We start from the raw sequence: 20707 nt of genomic DNA, 5'->3' as shown, positions 1-20707 counted from the left end.
CTCACTCCCTAAGATGTGAGGTAAGATGTGTAAAAGTATAAATGCTTTTACACAGCTCCACAGCTGTATCCTTTACATTTGGCTTAAACTGCATCCCTTCAACATCAACTCAGCCTTACTCCTCTGATCTCTGTCAGGCCTCAGTGGTACTAGACTCACAAGACCACTTGTTCTCACTGCTCATGAGTCTTCTATGGGATCTTCCTACTCTGTTTGGCCCCTGCCAGTCTCACTGGCTTCCAACTTAGAAACCCAGGAAAGGTGGACTTCAAGGCCCCGTTTGACAATGGCATTGTCAAGCTCGTTGAGATAGGACCGTTCTCCAGATTGGTATGGAGCATCCTGTAAGATGGCTTCTTCCAATAGCAAAAGGCAACATGGCAAGAGCTTCCTTGACATTCAGCTTTTCTTTAAACTTGCCTAACTCATCTCTTGCTCTCCAGTCCCAAGTTCAGAGGTAGGATATCAGGAGACCTATGAAGATCATTGTATTCTGCTTTTTCCCCCCTTCATATTACCACAGTCTTCTATTACTGCCTTTTTATCATATACTCCTCCATCTTAATGCCAGCTAAGCCTTAAGGACAAAAAAGATAGTTCCTCTTTACTCTATGTTAATTCTGTAAATTCAGTCCCTCATGCCTGATTGTTGATCTGCTAAAAAAGGAATAAAATAAATAATTCAAAAATCTCTCAAGACAATATCTTGATTTGCAATGATATGTTTTTCTGTATAATCTTATTTGCATGTCAGAAGCTAAATATGACCTTGGTCTTGGGCTTTGCACTGCTTCATAACCAAATTCTAATCTTCTCTGTAGAGAGATAGATGACTTGGGTAGAGTAGGCAGGAGGTCTTCTACTTGGAAAGGCAAGGGCAAAAACATATTAATAATTTCTTAAATATGATCCTCCAGTGTTTTAGGTTCAAAGTGCAATTTATTGGGAAATTTCCTTTTAAGAATATTAGAGACATGCAGGTTATGAAAGTCTGCAAAATATTTTTAAACTATTGCATCCATTATTTGCATGCAGTACAGAATGTCCAAAAAGTAAACCTGGCCCTCCAAATTCTAAACAGTTACAACCTGTTGTATAGATACATTCTCAGTGTAAAGGATTTTGGTGATTTTATAGTGTTGACACTTAACTAGCTATGATCAGTTTTCCTAAATGGAACTTTCGAACTATACAGCTGTTTTTCAAGACTAAATTTATTGTTTTTGGTTTTGATTAAACTAATAAATTGAACAGGCTGGTTTAATCTGTAGTATTCCATGTACACATCGATGTAGATTTTAAACTAGAAAAACAGAAAATGAAAGTATGTTTTCTTTGGCAGGCATTTGATGTACTTGGAAGAGTTGAAGCTTACCTTAAGCTCCTTAAATCAGAGGGTTTAAGTCTGCCTGTCTTGGCTGCGAGGCATGAGGAATTACATAGAGAAATTAAAGACTGCACAGCTGATGCTTTGCAAAAGGGACAAGGCTTAACCAGCCAAGCAAACTCCTGCAGGTGAGTCAAGTCTATTTCTTCCTCAGTGTAACAAGCTTTTTCACAGTTTCCATAACCTGTTAAAAAATAAGTTGCATGATTTTTTTTCTGCTTCTGATGCTTCACTACATTATGACATGGCTTAAAAGGATCTACTAAATTTTGGTCAACAGTGATTCTGAACACAGCATTGCTCATTCAGAATGAGATCTTATTCTGAGCCTGAGGACCTGAAGATGATAAAGCTTACTTTGTTTGAGTTTCTGAGGAGAGATAAAGGACAAAAGAAGAAACAGAGCTTTAGTTCTCAATACTTTTTATATCCTAGCACCTCCTTGGGAATTCTTTCCTTTTAATTCATGAGCTTGGAATACACCCTGTTTCTTTTTTTCCTTTCTGGGAAAAATAAAGTACCAGAATTCCCTTTCATTTATGACGTTGGTGGATCACCAAGCAAAAACTCCAAATAAAAGATGAAATTTCCAATAATAATCATAATAATAGCTCATATTTATTGAGAGCCTACCATGTAGCAAGCACTGTGCCAAGAGCTTTAGGAGCATCATCTTATTAATCCTCACAGCAACTCTACAAGGCACATGCTATTAATGCTCTCCTTGTATAAGTAACTGAAACACAGAGAGGTTAAGTAACTTGCAAAAATTTACACAGCCAGTTGATGGCAGATCCAGAAACTAAATACACGTGCACAGGCTCTAAACCCCATGCTCTTCACCAGTGTATTAGGGTTGGTCATCCTTATGAGTACATTTGATGAGTGTATCAGTGTGAGCTTAAAGTTGGGTGGGAATGAGGAGAGAGAGGGACCTTGAGAAACAGAAAGAGAATGTAATGAGAAAGTATGAGAAAGAACGGGAATTGGAAGACAAAAGACAGAGCAGATGGTAGAACAGATATTGGCTAGGAAGAAATGAAGGCAGGGCTTACATTTGAAAAGAAAGAGACAAAAAGATTTGTGCAAATGGGTTAAGCCCAGTTTTTATCTTCTGTGTCCACAATCTCCTTGAACTCAAAGACATTCAATTTGAGGAACAATGAAATAGGTGGAATGCGGTAAAATTATTTTATCTTTGTTTTTGTTCTATTCTACGTTAGATGTAATTAAAAGTATAGATTTAGTAAGTTTGGGTTAGGGAATTTTCCTTCCAGAAGACAGTCTGCATCAGGACAGAGATATTTAACTAGGGTTTGTGATAGTTGCTACGGTACCATGCAAAGCCAAGATCAGAAATAATCCAAGGTTTTCCAGCAGTAGACAAAAAGCTGAGGCTACGAGAAGGGAGAATGTATCTCCCCTTGGAAAAATGAGCAATAACTACTGTAGCTACTACAGTAAAGTTTTACCACAGTGTAGTTTCTTTACTTTAGCTCCACGCCAGTATCAAGTAAAGGCGTGTCCACTTGGCTCAAGGAGCCCCCATGTGCCCATGTCTGGCCTCAAAGTGTGATACAAGGGCTCCTTCCTCTTTTCCCTGCTAAAGTGCAGTCTTCCAGAATGTATAAATGTCTTGGACAGTGCAAAGATATCCTATAGGGTGGCACGGACACTTTTTTGCTTGGACTCGGGATACATGTTGGATACTGATCTGATTCATGTGATGACTAGACTTAGTAGTGAAGTCTCCAGTTATAACTGGGGAATGAGCGGTCACATGTCAGTTTAGCGAGTGGATCTCAAAGCACAGATAGATGTTATTTTTGTGTTCAGACTACCCTTTGCTTGTAGTGCTTTTTCTGCCCTTGGGCAGTTTCCTTTCACATGTGGTAGATCAGGAGTCAGCCAAAGCCCACTCCCTAGGTCTCTGAAGGTCTGTCTCTGGTATACTGCCCCAGAAATTCTAGGTATTTTGGCCTTCCCAGATCTGATCTCTGTCCCCTCAATTCAATAAGACCTCCAGGCTCTGTTTGGGTTCTACTTCCCTGAACTTTGATCTAGAAATTCCTTTCCAGGCAATAAACTGATGTATTTGCAGGCTCACTTTATTGTTTCCCTTCTCTCAGGTAACACTGTCCTGTGCTTACACTGTCGTTCAGTATCTAAGAACCACTGTTTCATATATTTTGTTTATTTTCTAGTTATTTAAGGCATGAGGGTAAACCCAGTTCCTGCTTCCTGGCCAGAAACTGAAATTCTCTATTCCGTTTTGATGCTTAACCCCTGGAGTTGGAAAGCTGGACACAATTCATTACTGTTAAATTTTATACTATTTACTCTAAGCAGTAATGCATTATTTTCAATACTTAAACATAAGAGAAGTGCTTTAAGTTTATAGTACATTCTGTCTTCCAGATGTTAGTGACTATTTCTGGCCATCTACTTTGTAATGGCTGGCATTTTTATTTACTTAGCTAGTCTCATTCTTTTGGCATCTTTGCTCTTTTTAGTCTTAATTTTCTAGTTCAATTTACATCTATCTATACGTTGTTTTTCAAAGAGGCACCTACGGTTCTATTCTTTAGGCCATAGACTTAGCCTTAATAGAAAAAGCAATAGTTAGGGACCATTTTAAGAAACTTTAATTAATGGTTAGGTAGCTGGATTTTAAAGATAATTAGTAGTATGGTTTCTGTCAACATCCTAGATATGAGCTTTTTTTAGTAGTCTTAAGATGTTTGGTTGCCCTGAGATTTCACAGTATTTTATAAATCAATACTATTTCCATTTTTGTAGTAGGAACTGAAGGTGAGGAAAAGTTGTCACTTGGCAAAGGACATTTTTGATTCAGAAGGTAGATATAAAATAAAAATCCATTAAAACTGAATTGAGATGCATTAAATCTCAGTTGCAAATGAACCACACGTAGCTACTGACCTCAATCCCATGCATTGATTTGAGACTTGCTTCTGTTCCTCATCTAATGATTTATCTGTTCAATGACCTGAGTCATCATCACAGGAAAGAAGCAGAACCTAAGAAATTTTCAAGCCAACTGCTGCAGTGAAGTGGAGTTTAAAATGATGGCAAAGGAAATAACAGAGAAAAATACACATTACTAAACATTGCAATGGCTTCTTAGACTTCTGAATGATAGCCACAATACTAGGACATAAATCATTGAGGTTCCTAGAACCAGACATTTGAGAAATGGTGTGGATAAGAAACATAAGACTTAGTGTCAAAACAATGTCATGACTTTTAACTTCTGTGAACCTCTGTTTCCTTATCTGTAAAATGGAGATATATGTTTCACAAAGGTTTTGTTTTGTTTTGTTTTGTTTTAATAAGATGAGATAATACTATTCTTGGCACAGAGTGCCCAATAAACAACTGGTTCACTTATATTTTTTATCTTCTATACAAAGCACTTTAAAAGGTACATACTGAGTCACATGGTTGTTTTAAACGTTTACAATAGAGTCAATTGCACCAAATCATACACTTTTTCACTAACTGGGGAAGGCTATGTTTGAAATAGGGCATATAAACATTTATCTTAAGGTAATAAAAAGCAGAATTTAGTATTGAGACAGGTAGGAATTTCAAAGACCTTAGACTTGATTTTTTTTCTGTTAGTCAAAAAAATAGGACTTCAGTGGCTCACAATTACCTGAGATAAAGCTGCCCAGTAAATCTGAGACCTTTGTCATTATTGTTCTATAATTACTCCCTTATTAGAAATATATCCACACTGTTTTCATATCCTGAAATCAAACACCTTTGAAGTTGGAGCAGTCTCACAAAATAAATGGTTATTTAAATGTTTCCTTGCCTCTTCTATTTCTTCTCTATAATTGGGTGATGATTCTGAGTCTTTAAATAGTTTATTATATTTTCAGAATATAACTGTCAATCTAAATACACTTTAATTTGAAAGGCATTTTAGTATATTCATTTACATTTAGTTACGATGCAAGTTACCTATAATAGTATGTGATAACAGTCAAATTTAGACTTAGAGTGAACTTGAAAGCTCCTGGCTTTGCACCCTCTTCATCTCTTCCCAGTCCTTGCTTGGCATCACTTTTGAGCACAGAGTCTAAAGATAGACCAAAGGTTGTCTGCTTTTTGGCAGAATTCTGCATTTATTAAGCCACAGGATGCTGTCGGTGACTGGAAGTGCTGGATCAGAGACCTTGTGGAGGGTGAAATTTTCATAATTGGATAAAAATTTAGGACCTCTTTTCTTTTTTTCTTTTTTCTTTTTCTTTTTTTTTGGTCAGTGTAGCTACTAATTCAGAACTCAAAGACATGCAAACAGCCAGCAAAACCCGGCCACCTTGTGAAGTATTCATTTACCTTCTCCTGTTTACTAAAATTAACTTAAGATTTATAAGTAAATTTGCTTCAGTATTGACTCGATTTCTATCCCTGCATAAGAGACTACACTATTTTTCATCCTACATTGTTGTGGTGAATTTAAGCTGTCAACATAAGAAACATCCAGATCAGTAGAGAATTTTTATGAGTTAATTTGAGTCAAATTGATGACATATGTTGAGGACCAACATCTCAAATGCTCCTGGAAAGTAACAGTTTGCAGGTTCTTTTATGCATTTGGAATTAAGGAAGGAACATAAAGAAGATTATATGAATATGGGAGAGAGCAAGGCAGGGATTGTATTGCAGATTGGTTAAGATTATGTGTTCTCTTTGAGGGTGGTTATGTCTAAGAACAAGGGGTATGAAAGGGTGTTTACACATTAGAAAGAGGGGTCTGAAAAGAGGCAGTTCAAAGGTGTGTTAACCTAGATGTATAGAAACAATAGACAGGGCTTGCTTAAGGCAAAGATAAACCTTTTACTAAAGAGTTAGGAGCCTGGGGCATGGCTACCCACCAGGACCTGCCCAGTTAGGAATTTATGATCAGCTAGCTCACCCTGTGAGGTTACTGTCCATAGAACCCCTTTTTTGTCCACAAAGTGTATACGATACCTCATCCTGATTGAATATTTTGCTTTGGTATACCTTTAAGTGTTGTCTTTTTTGATCTAACACTTATTACTTTTCTAATGTTAATTTTTCTCATTTTTATATTTTACAGAGAAATAAAAACAGAAGTTAATAGGGATTTTGCATTTTCTTCCCCTGATTTTCATTTATGTTGGTTACCACTACTTCCTTTAATTATCCACTAATAGTGTGGATAATTATCCACTAATATTGTGGATAATTATGAACTTAGACACAACATGGTCTATTTATTTATTTCAAAAAAAATCTTGTTGAGCATCTTTTATAAATAAGGTACTCCCTAAGCATAGTATGATAGGCAAAGTGTCTGCCCTCATGCTGCTTATATTCTGATGAGAAGAAGCAGTCAACTAACAAATCAATAAATAAGATGCTCTTAAACAGCAATGAGTTCTATGAAAAAATATAAACACGAAACGAATAAAGAGTGACTGTGGGGAGAAAACCATTTTAAATGGTGTAGTCAGGAAAAGATTTTTTTAGGAGAAGAAACTACTATGCGAATAGCTGGTAGATGAATGGAACAGGCAGAGTAAAGGTGTAACAGCAAAGGTGTAACAGAAAGAATAACAATGTGGCTTGAGGAAAGGGTGACAAGGGGGCTAGGTCATAAGACAGGCTCAAAGAATTAGGTGGAAGTCAGACTGTTCAAATGGTAATTAGCGATAATGGCAAACACTCATGTGCTTTCCATACATCGACAAATTTAATCCTTAAAACCTTCCTGTGATATCAGTAGTACTCTTATCATTGTCCCTGTTTTGTAAATGAGGCACAGAGAGGTTCAGTAACTTGCCCTACTACCTGTCACGTGATATGAGGAGGTAGAATACTTGAATGCAGGTCTGGACGTCTGAACTGCTGTGTTAGGTTGCTAGTTTTCTGTCTACTCCTTTTATTCGACTTTAATCAATAACAAGCAGCCTGGCCACTTAGTGAACATAGATTCTTTTTTTAATTAGTGTGCTTAAAATGTACTTCATCTATCCTCTAGTCTCACCTTCCCTGAAAGTTTTTCTTTCTTTCATTTTACTTAAAAAATTCTTAAATGTACATATAAACATCTTATATGATATACCAGCACCAAGCTTTAGAAACAGTCAAAGATATAGAAACCTGGCCTCGAATCTCCAATGCCTTACTAACAGTCAGTCAAGGAATGACATCAAGAAAATGTGCTCTAGGTATGAGGAAGCCATGAGGACAGTGGGTGTTGGGGCCACCTTTTCAGAGTAGGGAGTCACATTCCCAAGCTTCTGTGATCGGGATAGGACAAGTGAAAGAGTGAGGGCAATTGTTAAATCTGATAATCTAAGATGGCTGATGGGTCTATATCCTCTAGCCAAGATGAACAGAATCAACACATGCCACACAATACTTTTTGAATTCCTTTGTATTTGCGAGCTCTGTCTCATGGCTTCACTTTTTGTTCTGTGATATTCTGAATCATTCCTTAGTTGTATGATTTGTGGCAATATCATCTCCTCATCGAAATGATGATATCGCATTATAGGGCTGAAACCATGCAGGAAACCTCTTTTATGTTCCTCATCTTGGAATTTACATAGTAGGTGATTTGATTTGAACTGTTAAGGGACATGGTATGACATTAAAAGAAAGCTTCTATCATGGTAACAATATTTTTAAAGATCTTAAGTGGAAAACACACAAAAACAATCCCCACCCTGCAACAAAACAAAACAAAAAAACAAAAATTGAAATTTTCTTTGCCTAAGAGTCATCTATGGTTGCATTTTATAGGAATTCTACCAAGTATTTAAGAACTTAAAAATAGCTGTTTAAAAAAAAAAAAAAAGTCTGATGATGCATTTGGATGGTAAATGTCAGATACTGAAATTTAGGAAATTGCAAAGTTGAGTTCTTATGACAGTGTTAACTCAGCCACTTTCCAAATATTTTCGTGTCTATATTAAGTTGTTCTTTTCAGAGGTTGAGTAAATGTCATAACTGCAATCTGGGCTTTTTAACATTGTCAAGGCTTTTGTAATTCTGAAACTCTTAGTATGGAAGGCACCCAAAGTTCACACTTTCCATTAAATCTAGGAATAACTAGCTTAGGTTTTTATAGAATATCTAGAAGTCCCTCATTACAATATGAATTCATTCATGTATAATGCTGATAATGTAAGGTGAAGTAGCAAGCATCTCAGAGTAAGAGGATCTGGAACTGCAGTCTGCAGGAGAAGACTGACTAAAAGGGCAGAAGAGAAATCTGTCCTGGGTGACTAAGGAGGAGTTCTCTCAGATTAGAGAGCTTATTGAGAAAAGAACACAGAAAAGAGAGAGAGAGAAATATTAGTGGACATATTCATAAATAAAATGCTCATCGCAGTTGTGTTTCTAATAGTGCGAATCTGAAAAACACCTAAATATTCCCAGAAAATAGCTAAATGTTCTAATATTTTAAGGACAAGCACATAATGGAATATTTTAAGCCCATATCAAAATAGTGTTTTTGAGGAATATTTAAAGACTGAGAATATTTTCACAATATAATGCTAAGTGAGTAAAAGTCTGATCCAAGTTGCATATATGGCATCATACTAACTTTGAAGGAGAGGGGAAAGAAAGGACTACTAAAATAAAAACTTTTTAGAAGGAAATTTATTAAAATGTATTTTTATATTTTTGGAATGATCTCAAATGAGAATGTTTGCCTGTTTAGTTCTTGCTGTGCCCTTTTTATCTGAGAATTTATATTGTCAATCATGGAAAAGTTTTAGCACTTATCTCTTTAAATATTGATTTTCAGTTTTGTCTCCTCTTCTCCTATAACTTCTAGTAAAATGTTGGAGCCTCTGACTCTGTCTTTCAGGGCTCTGAACTGTCTTCCATATTTTTCATTCCTTTAGCTCTTCGTGTTGTATTCTCAGCAAATCCCTCAGACTAATTTTCTCTTTTGTTAATTTTTCCTTTGTTTTCGTTCATTGATTTTTTTAGTTTTCATAACTATACTTTTTCATTTCTAGAATTTCTAACTCATTATTTTATATTCAATTTTGTTTTAATATCTGACTTTTTGTTTCAGAGTATCTTGTTCTTTTATTATGGGCTTTGGATTTTCCCTTATCTCTGATTATCTCGACATATTTATGATAGTCATTTTCAGATTGCTTTACTTAATTTCACTTCAGATAGAGTACATTTATGTCTTGATTTTTAGTATCTTAGGATTTATTTTCCTCGTGTGTTTTGAAATTTTAGATTGTACTCTCACCTGGAATGGGAGATTTTTTTGCCGAGGGGTGGGGGCAGAGGGCTTTATTTTCCTTGTTTTGTTCTTTCTTCTGTGTTCTTTTGTCCTTAACAATCTTGCAATGACTTCCACCTGAACTCACAGAGTCTCCAGTCCAGAACCAGTCTCCTGTTGTTTGATCAGGTTCACGTTAGCTATCATGGAGATACAGTGGCTTTCAGAGAGGCAGCTAGAAAATCAGGTAAGGGGTGGGGTGTGGTTCCTGACCACCCTGCCGTGTCTAATTCCTTGGCCCCAGCAGCACTTGGCTATAGCATTTTCAGCTTTCTTTTACAAGAAGGGAGAACCCCATCCCTGTTACTTATTTCGGGTAGACTTCAAACTATGGTACCCTTCATGTCATCTCTGTGGCTTCATAGAAATGAAACTTGTGGCCATCTCTGCATGCATCTGCACCAGAATCCAGGAGGAGCTCTGTAGCTTCAGCCTCACTAACTGCTTTCTATTTCTTCGTTGTTATGTATATGTTAAAAATGTGTGTGTGTGTGTGTGTGTGCTATTTGTTTGGTAGGGTGTGCATATATTTGTTTGGTAGGAAGAGATTCTCAATGTGTATAATTTAAGTCAGAAAAAATTGTAAAAACATACATTTCACTTCTACAGTACAAAGGGTACTTTTTCATAGTAGAGATGAAAACTAGAGAATTACTATTGTTTCCTTTAAAATAGAGAAGATCATAAACATAAAGAGATATTGTTTAGGTCTCTGTCAAAAGAAGCAGCAAGCTAAAGATAAGATATATATTTTTTTTCCATTTTCAAAGTATAAATTGCCCATGGACAAAAAGGAAAATATCATCAGCTGATTCCTTACAATGAGATAGAGTAAGCTGTCAAGTGCTTGCCATCTGGTTCAGCTCCTAATCCAGATGGGCTGCCAATAGTAATTTATGAAAAGTTTGAAAGCAACTTGCCGTTCTCCAGAAAGAACTATTAGAACACGTTAACATTGGGATTTGCTTCCCTCTCCCAGCCCCAATTTGTGACAGATGCAAAGATTGGGCAACTGCTTCCATACAGCAAATGAAACACTCTGTTTTTGAGCCAGAAGTCAATATGTATCAGCAATTTGGGGGGAAAAATCAATCATTTTCTTCCCCCTTCCCTCCCCTCTACTGGCTCAATGAACAAGGGAGAAAATGGTCCCATGATTGAGTTTCTAACAAATGTCTGAAGAAACCTTCATAGTCTGTCATTTCTGAGTATCCGTGATGGTTTGAAAAGTCAAAGTCAACATCAAGGACAATATGGTGAACCTCACACTCACACTACGGACAGGTACCATCTAATCCATTCTTATAGAGAAAGCCCAAAGGTCAATAAGTATTTCCAATGAAATTACAGAGCCACAGATTCTTAGGCCTAGATGTCTAGTCCACTGTGAGACCCTCTCCCACCCAATCAGGCAACACATGAGCAGTGTGACTTCAGAATCAGAACAAAATGACAAGGCATGTCTTTCAACAAGTCTTTGTTACTCATTCTTAGTTCTTGTCTCATCATTTATTTAACATGATTATGAAGTAATAGGACTCATTCCTGGATGACTGATGGAAATCTATTAATTTATTTTCAGTTCATGTAAGAATTGCTGACAGAGAGTGAGGTTATATTTTCCCTTTGATCAAACCATCTGCTTTACAAGCTCTGAGAAAATTGCCAATATGCATGCTATACATGTTTTAAAATGTTCTAGATGGTTCAAAAGAAAAGTCTGAAATCAGTGTATAAAGTTTCTAACTGAAAATGATGGCATCAAGGAGGGTTGTAACCTGTAGATTAGGTTTTCACTAAGAACGAATGGAGAGGAAGTGGCATGGGGTTGGGAGTGTGACAGATATATTCCAGTTGGGAATCAGAGAGAGGGAAGAGATTAATGCCGGAGCAGAAGGAGATGATCTAGCTGAGGACATAGAGGAAAATAGAAGCTAGCTAAAATAAGCAAGATCATAGAAAACTTCTCGTTCTGAGGCCTTCCTCAGGATTCCAAGTCACGAGAGCGGAGAACACAGTGGACAGGCAACAATGCACAGTGGAACAAAACAATTTAGTCTGTCTCTCTAAGGCTTTAAATAGAGGAGAGAAGTGTCAGTCCACCTAACTATAAGTGTTAAACCATCAAATAATAAATTGGGCAGTCTTTGGATGGCCTAAAACTTCTATAAATGAGCAAAGGGCAAAGTCGCCATTTTTTTGAAAACTGCTGGAAACTGTAACGAGTGCATGTGTCCTTTTTGTTCCTTAAATGTCTTTTTCTCCCTTAAAAATTGATCAAAGTTTGTTTTATTTCATTTGAAAATATTCATAAATTTCCTACTTATAAAGCTATGTTCTCAGTGCTGTAGAGATACGTGAATAAAACAATGCTGTCCTTTCCCTTAAAGAATTTATCATGTGATTGGTATTCACAAGACACAAATCACCACAACATGAGACTGACTCCCAGATCATTGAAAAATCAAAAATGAATAGTCCTTTCAAAGACAGAAAGAGAGAGAGGTCCTATTTGGTTGGTTGTGATTCATCCAAATTAAAATCGTAAGTTGCCTAAGAGCCGTGTTTTTATAGAAAGAATGATTGTTTTGGTTTTGTTTCCCTATTTTCTTTCTCTGGGCTGATACTATGCCCCTCTAGTGGCCACTTTGAAAACTACAGACAGATTGTATTACCTAGAAGCCAGCCAGTTTCAAAAGAACATTCCAGCCAGGCTAATCCTGTTTCCATCAACTCCAGGGAAAGTGACATTTTAGAGGAAGAATAGCCCCACCCCCTTTCAAGTGTTACAGAACCAGTAAAGTTATTATGAGGTGATAAAGTGTATAGACTCTGAGATCAGATGAACAGGTACAAATCCCAGCTCCGCCACTTAACTGTGCCCTGGGCAAGTAACTGAGCTTTTCTGTTCCTCAGTTTGCTCATCTGAAAAATGGAGATAACAATTATACCCAGATCATAAGGTAGTTATGAGAATTAGAAAAGAGACAAGTTAAACATTAAAAATGGTGACTTGTCATAGAAAAGTACTCAATAATTATTCTTTGAAAATGTTTATCCATTTGCTTTTATAAACTGTTCTCTATACTGTCTTTCCACAATGCTTATTCACTTTTTTTTATTTGTCTTTCTCATTCCAGATTTGCATATTCTATAGAAAACTTGGAACCTATAAAAGATAGGACAACTGGCTTTTAAGTGCCTTTTTAGCATATAATATCTCAAAGTCTAAAACCTAGTTAAAATATGATGAGTATTACCAATATACTGCCTTTATAGAATGTGTACACTTAATCATCATAAGAATTATTTCTATAACTCTCCTAATTTCTTGATTTTACTCTTCATTGTCTTCAAGTTATTAAAATACAAAACTAATTGTTTTAAGTATAATGTCTCTAGAACAAACATAATGTGTCAGGAATAAGGTTTCCCTCCAATTAAACTTCTCTGAGACTCCAGCGGTACCCACAGGACACAATTGAATCCCATGCTTATTTGACTAGATTCTCGAGCTGCCTGACGAACTCTCACCTCTTTAGCAGCCTCATTGTCATTCCTGTGAAGTTACTTTAACGCTCCATCCTTTGGGATCTTGCCCTCATTTCATTACTAATTAAATTCATTTTTACAGAGTCACAAATTAATTATTCGAGGTAAAACTACTGAATTTGTACCTCATTCCAACACCTTTTTTAGCTCTTGGTGATTAAATTTAAGAGTTATCATTTTAGTCTTTATTAATATTAGAAGGAAATGACTGACAGGAAATTAAAGTTTTCGACTTCTTACCTAGTAGGAGAAGCTCTGTCTTAGGAATAGGTTGAAAAATTTTAAAGTGCTCATTTCATCAGTAATGTTCTTTTATTGTCTTGCATTGCTAGTAGGCCTAAGTTGTAAATGGTTAAGCAACTTGCTAAATCTAGCTTTAGACTGGAGCAAATGGGTTCCAACTCTAAGTTCATTTGTTGCTTTAAAGGCATTTTTATTTTATGAGCTCTCTTGTCATTTTCCTTTTCCCCATAAGGCCAGCACAGGTGAAAAATGACAGTGTGAGACTTGGTTTCTTTTTTTATGAACAAGTAGTACATTAGATTCCTAATTGTTGGCGACAACGCGGTTTTTATCTAATGAATGCAGCCTTGAGCATTCATAATTGTCGAGAACAAGGTTCTTAGAATTACACCAATATTTTACCCTATTGGATTAGTAATATTTCGTTAATTGGCAGATCCACATTTTTATTCAAAGAGCATCTTTAGATAAATGAAGCTTTTAAATAACACCCCCAGGAAAACTCTTGTCAAACACACTGTGTTTTTTCCCATAAGGTTTTCAAAATATCTTAGAGAAATATTAAAAAGTAAACCTTTAGAAAAGAAGATTAGACCTGGTTGCAAAACCCATAACTCATCTTTTCCCTCAGGACTGACTGACTTAAACAAAAGAACATAATTTGGTTTTTCTCTCTGCTGTACCATGACTATAGCTACTTAACTTCTATTACCCCAAAGCCTGAAGCGTGATGACTTTTATCAACTCAGACCTCTCATGAAAGAGCAGATCCATTTACCTTGTTCCTGGGGCTCCTATGTGGGGATGGAGTGGGCTAACATTTAGCTTATTCCATCCAGCTCTCAGGTGATCGGTATCCATGAGATGATGGGATGCATTCAGAGACGAGTGGATCATCTGACCCAACAGTGTTCAGCGCACAAGGAATTTGCTCTTAAGAAACAACAATTAACGGCCTCAGTGGAGGGCTACTTACAGAAGGTAGTTTCATAAAATGCGTCCTCCTTAAGCTACTATTTAATTGAATTCATTATTTGGTGATAACCGTATGGCAACTGCAACATGTGGGCCTGGGGGGAGAACGGAGGCATGTTCCTTAGGCTTCTCTTATATCCATATTAGGTTTCGTAATTGAACAGAACAGAACTGTAATTCACTATTGCTCATCACCCATCCCTTCCCCAGGTTGCTAGCACTTGATATGTAATCCTACCTGCCACCCAACCCTGAACATGTATACGCAAAGGCATTCCTCGCTTTCTGCAGAACTATATTATCTGAACCATGTGTATATTGTGACAGTGTCCTTGATTTACATGGTTTTGTGTATGGTTTCGGTACGCACAAATTTGTTAACATGGTACCATACAATACAAGGACAGCAAATGTGTCAATACCAAAAATGATGAGTTTTATTGAACTAGGCCAGTGCAAAGGACATGCTCATTCTGAATGCAAGCACACATATGAAAATCCTCTCTACAGAGTGAATACATGGTATAGGAAAATCTTATCTCCTGTTTTCAAAGAGGAATAAATTCAGGCAGCTACCATTTGAGTAAATAAAAAATTACTTACCTGTAGGCAGGACAGATAGCAAAAACTAGTACTATCTCAAGGACATTAACATTAATGAACTTTGTTACATAGACTGGGTCTTAGATTTTCAATAATTTTTCATTTGATGCAACAGGCTTCTAAGCCTGATTTACATATGCAGAATTAGTGAACTTCACAGGAGAGATCATTAAATAGCTATGTTCTATCTAAATTGCCTCTCTACCTGTTATTGATATAGAAACTTGGGAATTTGAGCCTTGTTCTGATGCTTGAGTCCAGGGAGGCTCCAAATGTGGTGGCAGCTGTAGTGCCACGTTCCCTAGAGCTTGAGAGTCAAGCTAACTTTCTGGTGGTGGTAAACACAGTAGGAACTCAGATAGCTGTTGCTATTATCTTGCCTCCAATTCAGAGCCAATCTGATGCTGGGAAGTATGAACTCTAGTTAGAGCCCGGGAATGAAGGCAGTAACTTGAATGGAATGGAACCTTTAAAGGTCATTTATTCATTGATTCATGTGTATCAAAGGTCAAATACAGTCTTCTACATTTATCAATTAAGTTGCCTAGGTGTGTTCCTGTGTTTTATCATCACATGTACAAAATTTGGTGCTGCCCCAAGGTCCCCAGCCCAAAAAATAGCAACCCTTAAGTGATCTAGTACCCACGCTCTGGACTTCTACTTCAAAATGTGCCTGTAAATTTGCCCCCATTTAACTTACAGTGAATGATTATAACTTAAATAATCAGATAAATTAATCTCTGCTGATGTGTTGGCAAGTTCATTATCCTTTCTAGGTAATGTAGATAATAAGTTCTTAAAGGACGTGGATGATTTCTTTTATCTCACTGCTGTTAAAAAAAGAAATATCTCTAAACACATACCCTCTGTGAGTCAGAAGTATTACCTCATATAGAGAGCAGTGTTCGTAATTTAAATATAAAATTCTGAAACATTTAAAACTATTTTTAGATTAAAATTGGTATATAAAATATAACGGGAATGTAGAGAGTAATATTTATCTTCTCTATGCATAGGCATACATATATGCAAATACATATTACTAAGGCCACCATATATTCTTTATTCCTAAAGGTGGAAATGTCAATTCAGAAAATCAGTCCAGTACTTTCCAATGCAATGGATGTTGGTTCCAGCCTTTCTGAGTCAGAGAAGATTTTAAGTAAATATTTGGAACTAGATATCCAAGCTAAGGTAAACAAAATAAGAATTGTTATTATAATTATGATTTTGTAAAGATTTCTTTATATTTAGTAGCTGTAAAACTTAATCCTAGCTCTCTTGAGGGTTGCAATTCTAAATTAATATTGTGGCAAATAATGACTTAACAACTCCTACTTTTGTGTGTATCTAAATGATTTATATTTATATGTGCATTTATTAGGGGATTCGAGCTCGCTGAAACTCAACATTCAAGCCTGGTATTTAACAGTCACTTGACTCCTTTTCTTGGCCTGGAAGATGTTAGCAACTTTTTGTCTGGGGGTGGGGGGTGGGGACCAGAGGAGGCAGTGAGAGCTTCTCTAAGACTATTTGTGACTTTCTGCTCGAGTAAGTTACAAAAGAAAATTACCAGAAGCAACATGCATCGATGCAAGGTACTTGGAGGTAAATAAAAACACAATGTTTGTACATCAAAACTTCAGAGACAAAATGCCCCTCCTCTCTCTGGCACCTTCCCTAGGTCTCTCTTACCCCTTTCACATGGGACTTAGGTTCAAATATTCCTGCTAGCAACTCCAAACCTGCACTGAGTCCCAGTCTGCTTCAGCAGGTGTTTAGTAAAATGAGTCGAGTGTCCTCTGGCTCTCCCAGGTCTGCAGGCAATGGCCTTGCCTCCGCATCAGTTCTCAGCAGAAGAGCCTCCTTCACAGATATGCACCCTCCCCTCCCCAAATTCACAGATAAACCGATTTTTTTTAATGGGCGCTTTTTATTTATTATTTAAAATATTTAAAATAAAACGACTGTCTGAATTCAATTACATTTTTTTATTTTAAAAATTTGAGATGGAGAAGGTCCCTCTTTTCCTTCTTCCCAGAGTGCTGTCTGGAAGCAGCACTCTTAAATGAAAATTACCTTCATTCAGCGAGTACTTGGGAAGCATATTAAACAAATGTAGGGAAGTCATCCCTTCTCGCTGCAGGTGAGAATGAAGCTTTTTTCCTTTCATTTTTGCTTGATTCCGAGTTCGGTCTCACATGAAATTTTGCACAGTTCTTTCTATGGCAATCGTGTATGTAATGCCTACAATACCTACTCCTCCATTTAGTCAGTGGTTAGATTTGTGTCAGAAATTGCACTCAAAAGAAAATATAGAACTACCTTACGCAAGTCAAATACACTGACTCTTTAGGCTATTTAGACCTAATATGTAATGTTTCCCTGGCACTTGTTTAAAAACCCTTCTACATAGAGATTTAAATAAGACTGCCTAATTTTATAAATTAAAAAATGAGTACACAATTTCTATAAGCTTTCCACCTCATATATAACAAAATCAGTTTAATAACTTGTGAGCACTATCGTTAATCTCATAAAACAATTCTAATATATAATTAAGTTATTTAAAACATTTCTACCATTTTGTTTTACCACCCTTCCTACCAAACAAATTTTCTTCTATTTGTGACACAGAAAATAGTATGCTAAATAAGAAGTGTAGCTGATAATAGTGAAAGAATTTGAGATGGTTTTTATTTTAAGATCCTTTTTTTTAATTTTGAAAGTTGTGCCTTATTGAGGAGAATCATGGTACAAGTTCGATAAATAATCATAATAGATGGATGTACAGAAGGTAATGAAATATGAATGTTCATGATTCCCTGTTAGCTTCTGACCCCTTGTGTTTTGCTTTTATAGGAAACATCACATGAATTAGAAGCAGCTGCAAAACTTATGAAAGAGGAAAATGAACTTGAATCTGATGAAGTAGCATCACTTTCTTCTAAAGCTAAATGGCTAGAAGAAGAATTAAGCATACTTGGCCAAAGGATCAGCTCCAGGTCACAAGTCCTTCAAACTTATGTGGCATTTCTAAAGCTGTCGGAAGAGGTACGGTACCTATGTGCTAGCCTTCATCAGCAAGGTGGCCTCTGCCCATCTTCCTGCTTTCTATGGGGTTGGGAGCCCTGGTGGGTCATTCCATATCTTCCACCCCAGTGTATGTGCTCACTTATAGATCCTTTATTCACCAACATACTATCCAAGGACTAAAAGAGCAAGTTGTTTTACCAAAACATAATGCAGTATGTGTGTGTAGATATATACACAAAAAAAAGCAAAGTGATTGTGTTTAAACACTTTTTACTATGGCCTATAAATATTTACACTATCCTATACGTAGAACAAAATTATTTAAAATAAGTCATCTTCTAAGCCCTGGATCTCTTTGAATACCTAAGCAATTCAGGGATTCATTTAAAATACACAGAATCTGAAATTAGGGCCTTTGGGGTCCATTCTCAAATCTGTCTTGTTTGATGCTTTTTAACGAGTTACCTCAGAGAGCTTCTTCTGAGGTGCTATTTTTATGAGGTTGTACTAGACAACCTATAAAATTCTCTCTAGTAGACTAGAATTTCATCTCTCAAAGGTCCCAATGCCTTGAAGATGATGTCAGTATTATAAAAGTGCTAGAGTCCCACCTCTTTTAATTCTGGTCCCACTCAGGTGCATGCAGCTCATGACACTCCTTTCAAGGAGGCAGATACTATTTAGTGGGAAGTAGAGCCAGCAAAATCATTTGGGGTAAACCAACCAAATAAAGTTAGGTAGCATGCTAGATCTCCATTTTCTCACCCCCTTCCCACTCTCCCAACACTCTCAGCCTTACCTCTCACCACCACCATCTGACCTACCCACATTGCCTCTGTCACCTCTCATTCTATAATATTCTGAATTCTCGCCCCTCAGGAGGAAGGCCATGCCTAGTCCCTGGAAACCCCAGGGAACCGCCACTGCCTCTTTTTCTACATCTTTACTTCATCTTTTTTCATTTCTGGCCCCAAATTCTCATGGTTCGGCAGAGGTATTATAACTGACAGAATTATCTTGTTGATGAACATTTTCATTCAGAACTTGAAATGGTAGGTGGAAAAGGTACAAAGAAGGTACAAAGAGGGCTTGTTTTCTGTGTCTTCATTGCTAAAAATGTACCTTCTTAGCTTCTAGTTTAGTAACTACTTGTACGACCCACTCTAGCCTCTGGGACCAGGAGCTTTGGTTTAGAGCTGAAATCTTAGCTTTGTAAACCCTGTCTCAGAAGAACCTCATGTCCTTTCAACTTCCCAGCAGAAACTTCTGTCCTTCTAATCTTGGCAGAGCTCTCAGTGTGTCACTCTCCTACCCCCTCGGGTTTTCCTTTTTCCTTCGCCACCTCCTGGTTACTCATTTGCATTCCATTCTCCATGCCCTCAACTTCCTGCCTTCCACCCTGACTAACCCTGCCAATTCCCAATACTAGATCAATCCAACACTTTTGTTTACTCAGCTTTTCTTTCCAAGCTTCCAGATGCTCCTGCAGAAAATCATACAATTGCGCTGACTGGCACTGTTACAAATTTATGGGTCTCTGCCTCAGCTGGGTCCCCTATATGCTCCTTAGTTGGAGCCCATTCAGTAGCGATTCTCAAACATCTTACCCCAGTTTCCATACTTTAAGCTCAGCTGATGCCCTTACTTCAAATGTGATTGAAAACAAACAAAAAATGAAGCCATTGAGGCTAACTTACTTGACTTCCGAACCAACTGATATGTTCACCCGTCCTCCACTGTCACCAATAAAGTGAATTCCCTACTCCTGTCCAGAACTAATCAGAAATCAACGCTTCCCTGTATGCTCCCACATCCTTCAAATTCTAGCTCCAACAACCTCCTCTAATTTTTCAGATTTGCTTTTTCCATTGCTTCCTCGCCTTTGGTTTACAGTTATGCCCAAATAGTCTTGTCTTCTACATGCTCATCTTCCCCAGTACTCATCCATGGCAGTTTAAACCTTTTCAATCCTGCAGTCTACCACCTCTTCACTCCACTGAAAATATTCTTATAAGCTACTTACTGTTTGACAAATGAAATGGTATATTTTCAGGCTTCACCCTGCTTAATCTCTCTGCCACATTCATTTAATCCAGTTATTCTTACCTCCTTTGGCTTAAAAAACTTATTGAGGTATAATTTGTATAACATACAATTCACCTATTTTGGAGTACAATAATTTTTAGTATACTTTTTAAGTTGTGCAACCACCATTGCACTCCAGTTTTAGCATATTTCCATCACCCCAAAAGGAACACTTGTGCACATTTTTAGTCAATCCTGGTTTCTACTCCAACCTCAGGCAAGCACTCATCTGCTTTCTATCTATAGATTTGCCTTATTTGGGCATTTCACATAAATGGAATCATTTTGTCTACTTCTTTATCTGTTCCTTCTCCTTTTCCCTAATTCATTTCTCTGTTTCTATGCTATGATAAGGTCATAATTCTTGCCTGTGCTCTTTCTTTTGTACATTCTACACTCTTTTCCTACTAAAATTGCACACATTCCCACCTATGGTTTCAATTCACCAATAACTCAGAAATGGTCCCTCAGCCCCAACACCTCTAAGCTCCAGACCAATGCTTTCAATTTTCAGT

At 37.0% G+C, this 20707-nt stretch overlaps 1 protein-coding gene across 1 annotated transcript in view; it reads left to right on the top strand.

Moving 5' to 3' along the window:
• Window positions 1–20707, top strand: part of CCDC141 (coiled-coil domain containing 141) — a 160625-nt gene that overhangs the window by 101670 nt on the left and 38248 nt on the right. The window contains exons 11-14 of the mRNA XM_039855348.1: window positions 1343–1515; window positions 14333–14474; window positions 16146–16265; window positions 17934–18125. Of these exons, the coding sequence (XP_039711282.1) occupies window positions 1343–1515; window positions 14333–14474; window positions 16146–16265; window positions 17934–18125 (627 nt within the window). The remainder of the gene's footprint in view (window positions 1–1342; window positions 1516–14332; window positions 14475–16145; window positions 16266–17933; window positions 18126–20707) is intronic.

The sequence above is a fragment of the Pteropus medius genome, unplaced genomic scaffold, assembly GCF_902729225.1.
Source record: "Pteropus medius unplaced genomic scaffold, Ma_sr-lr_union100, whole genome shotgun sequence".
Classification (NCBI taxonomy): Eukaryota; Metazoa; Chordata; class Mammalia; order Chiroptera; family Pteropodidae; genus Pteropus; species Pteropus medius.
This window is presented reverse-complemented; position numbering and strand designations above follow the sequence as displayed.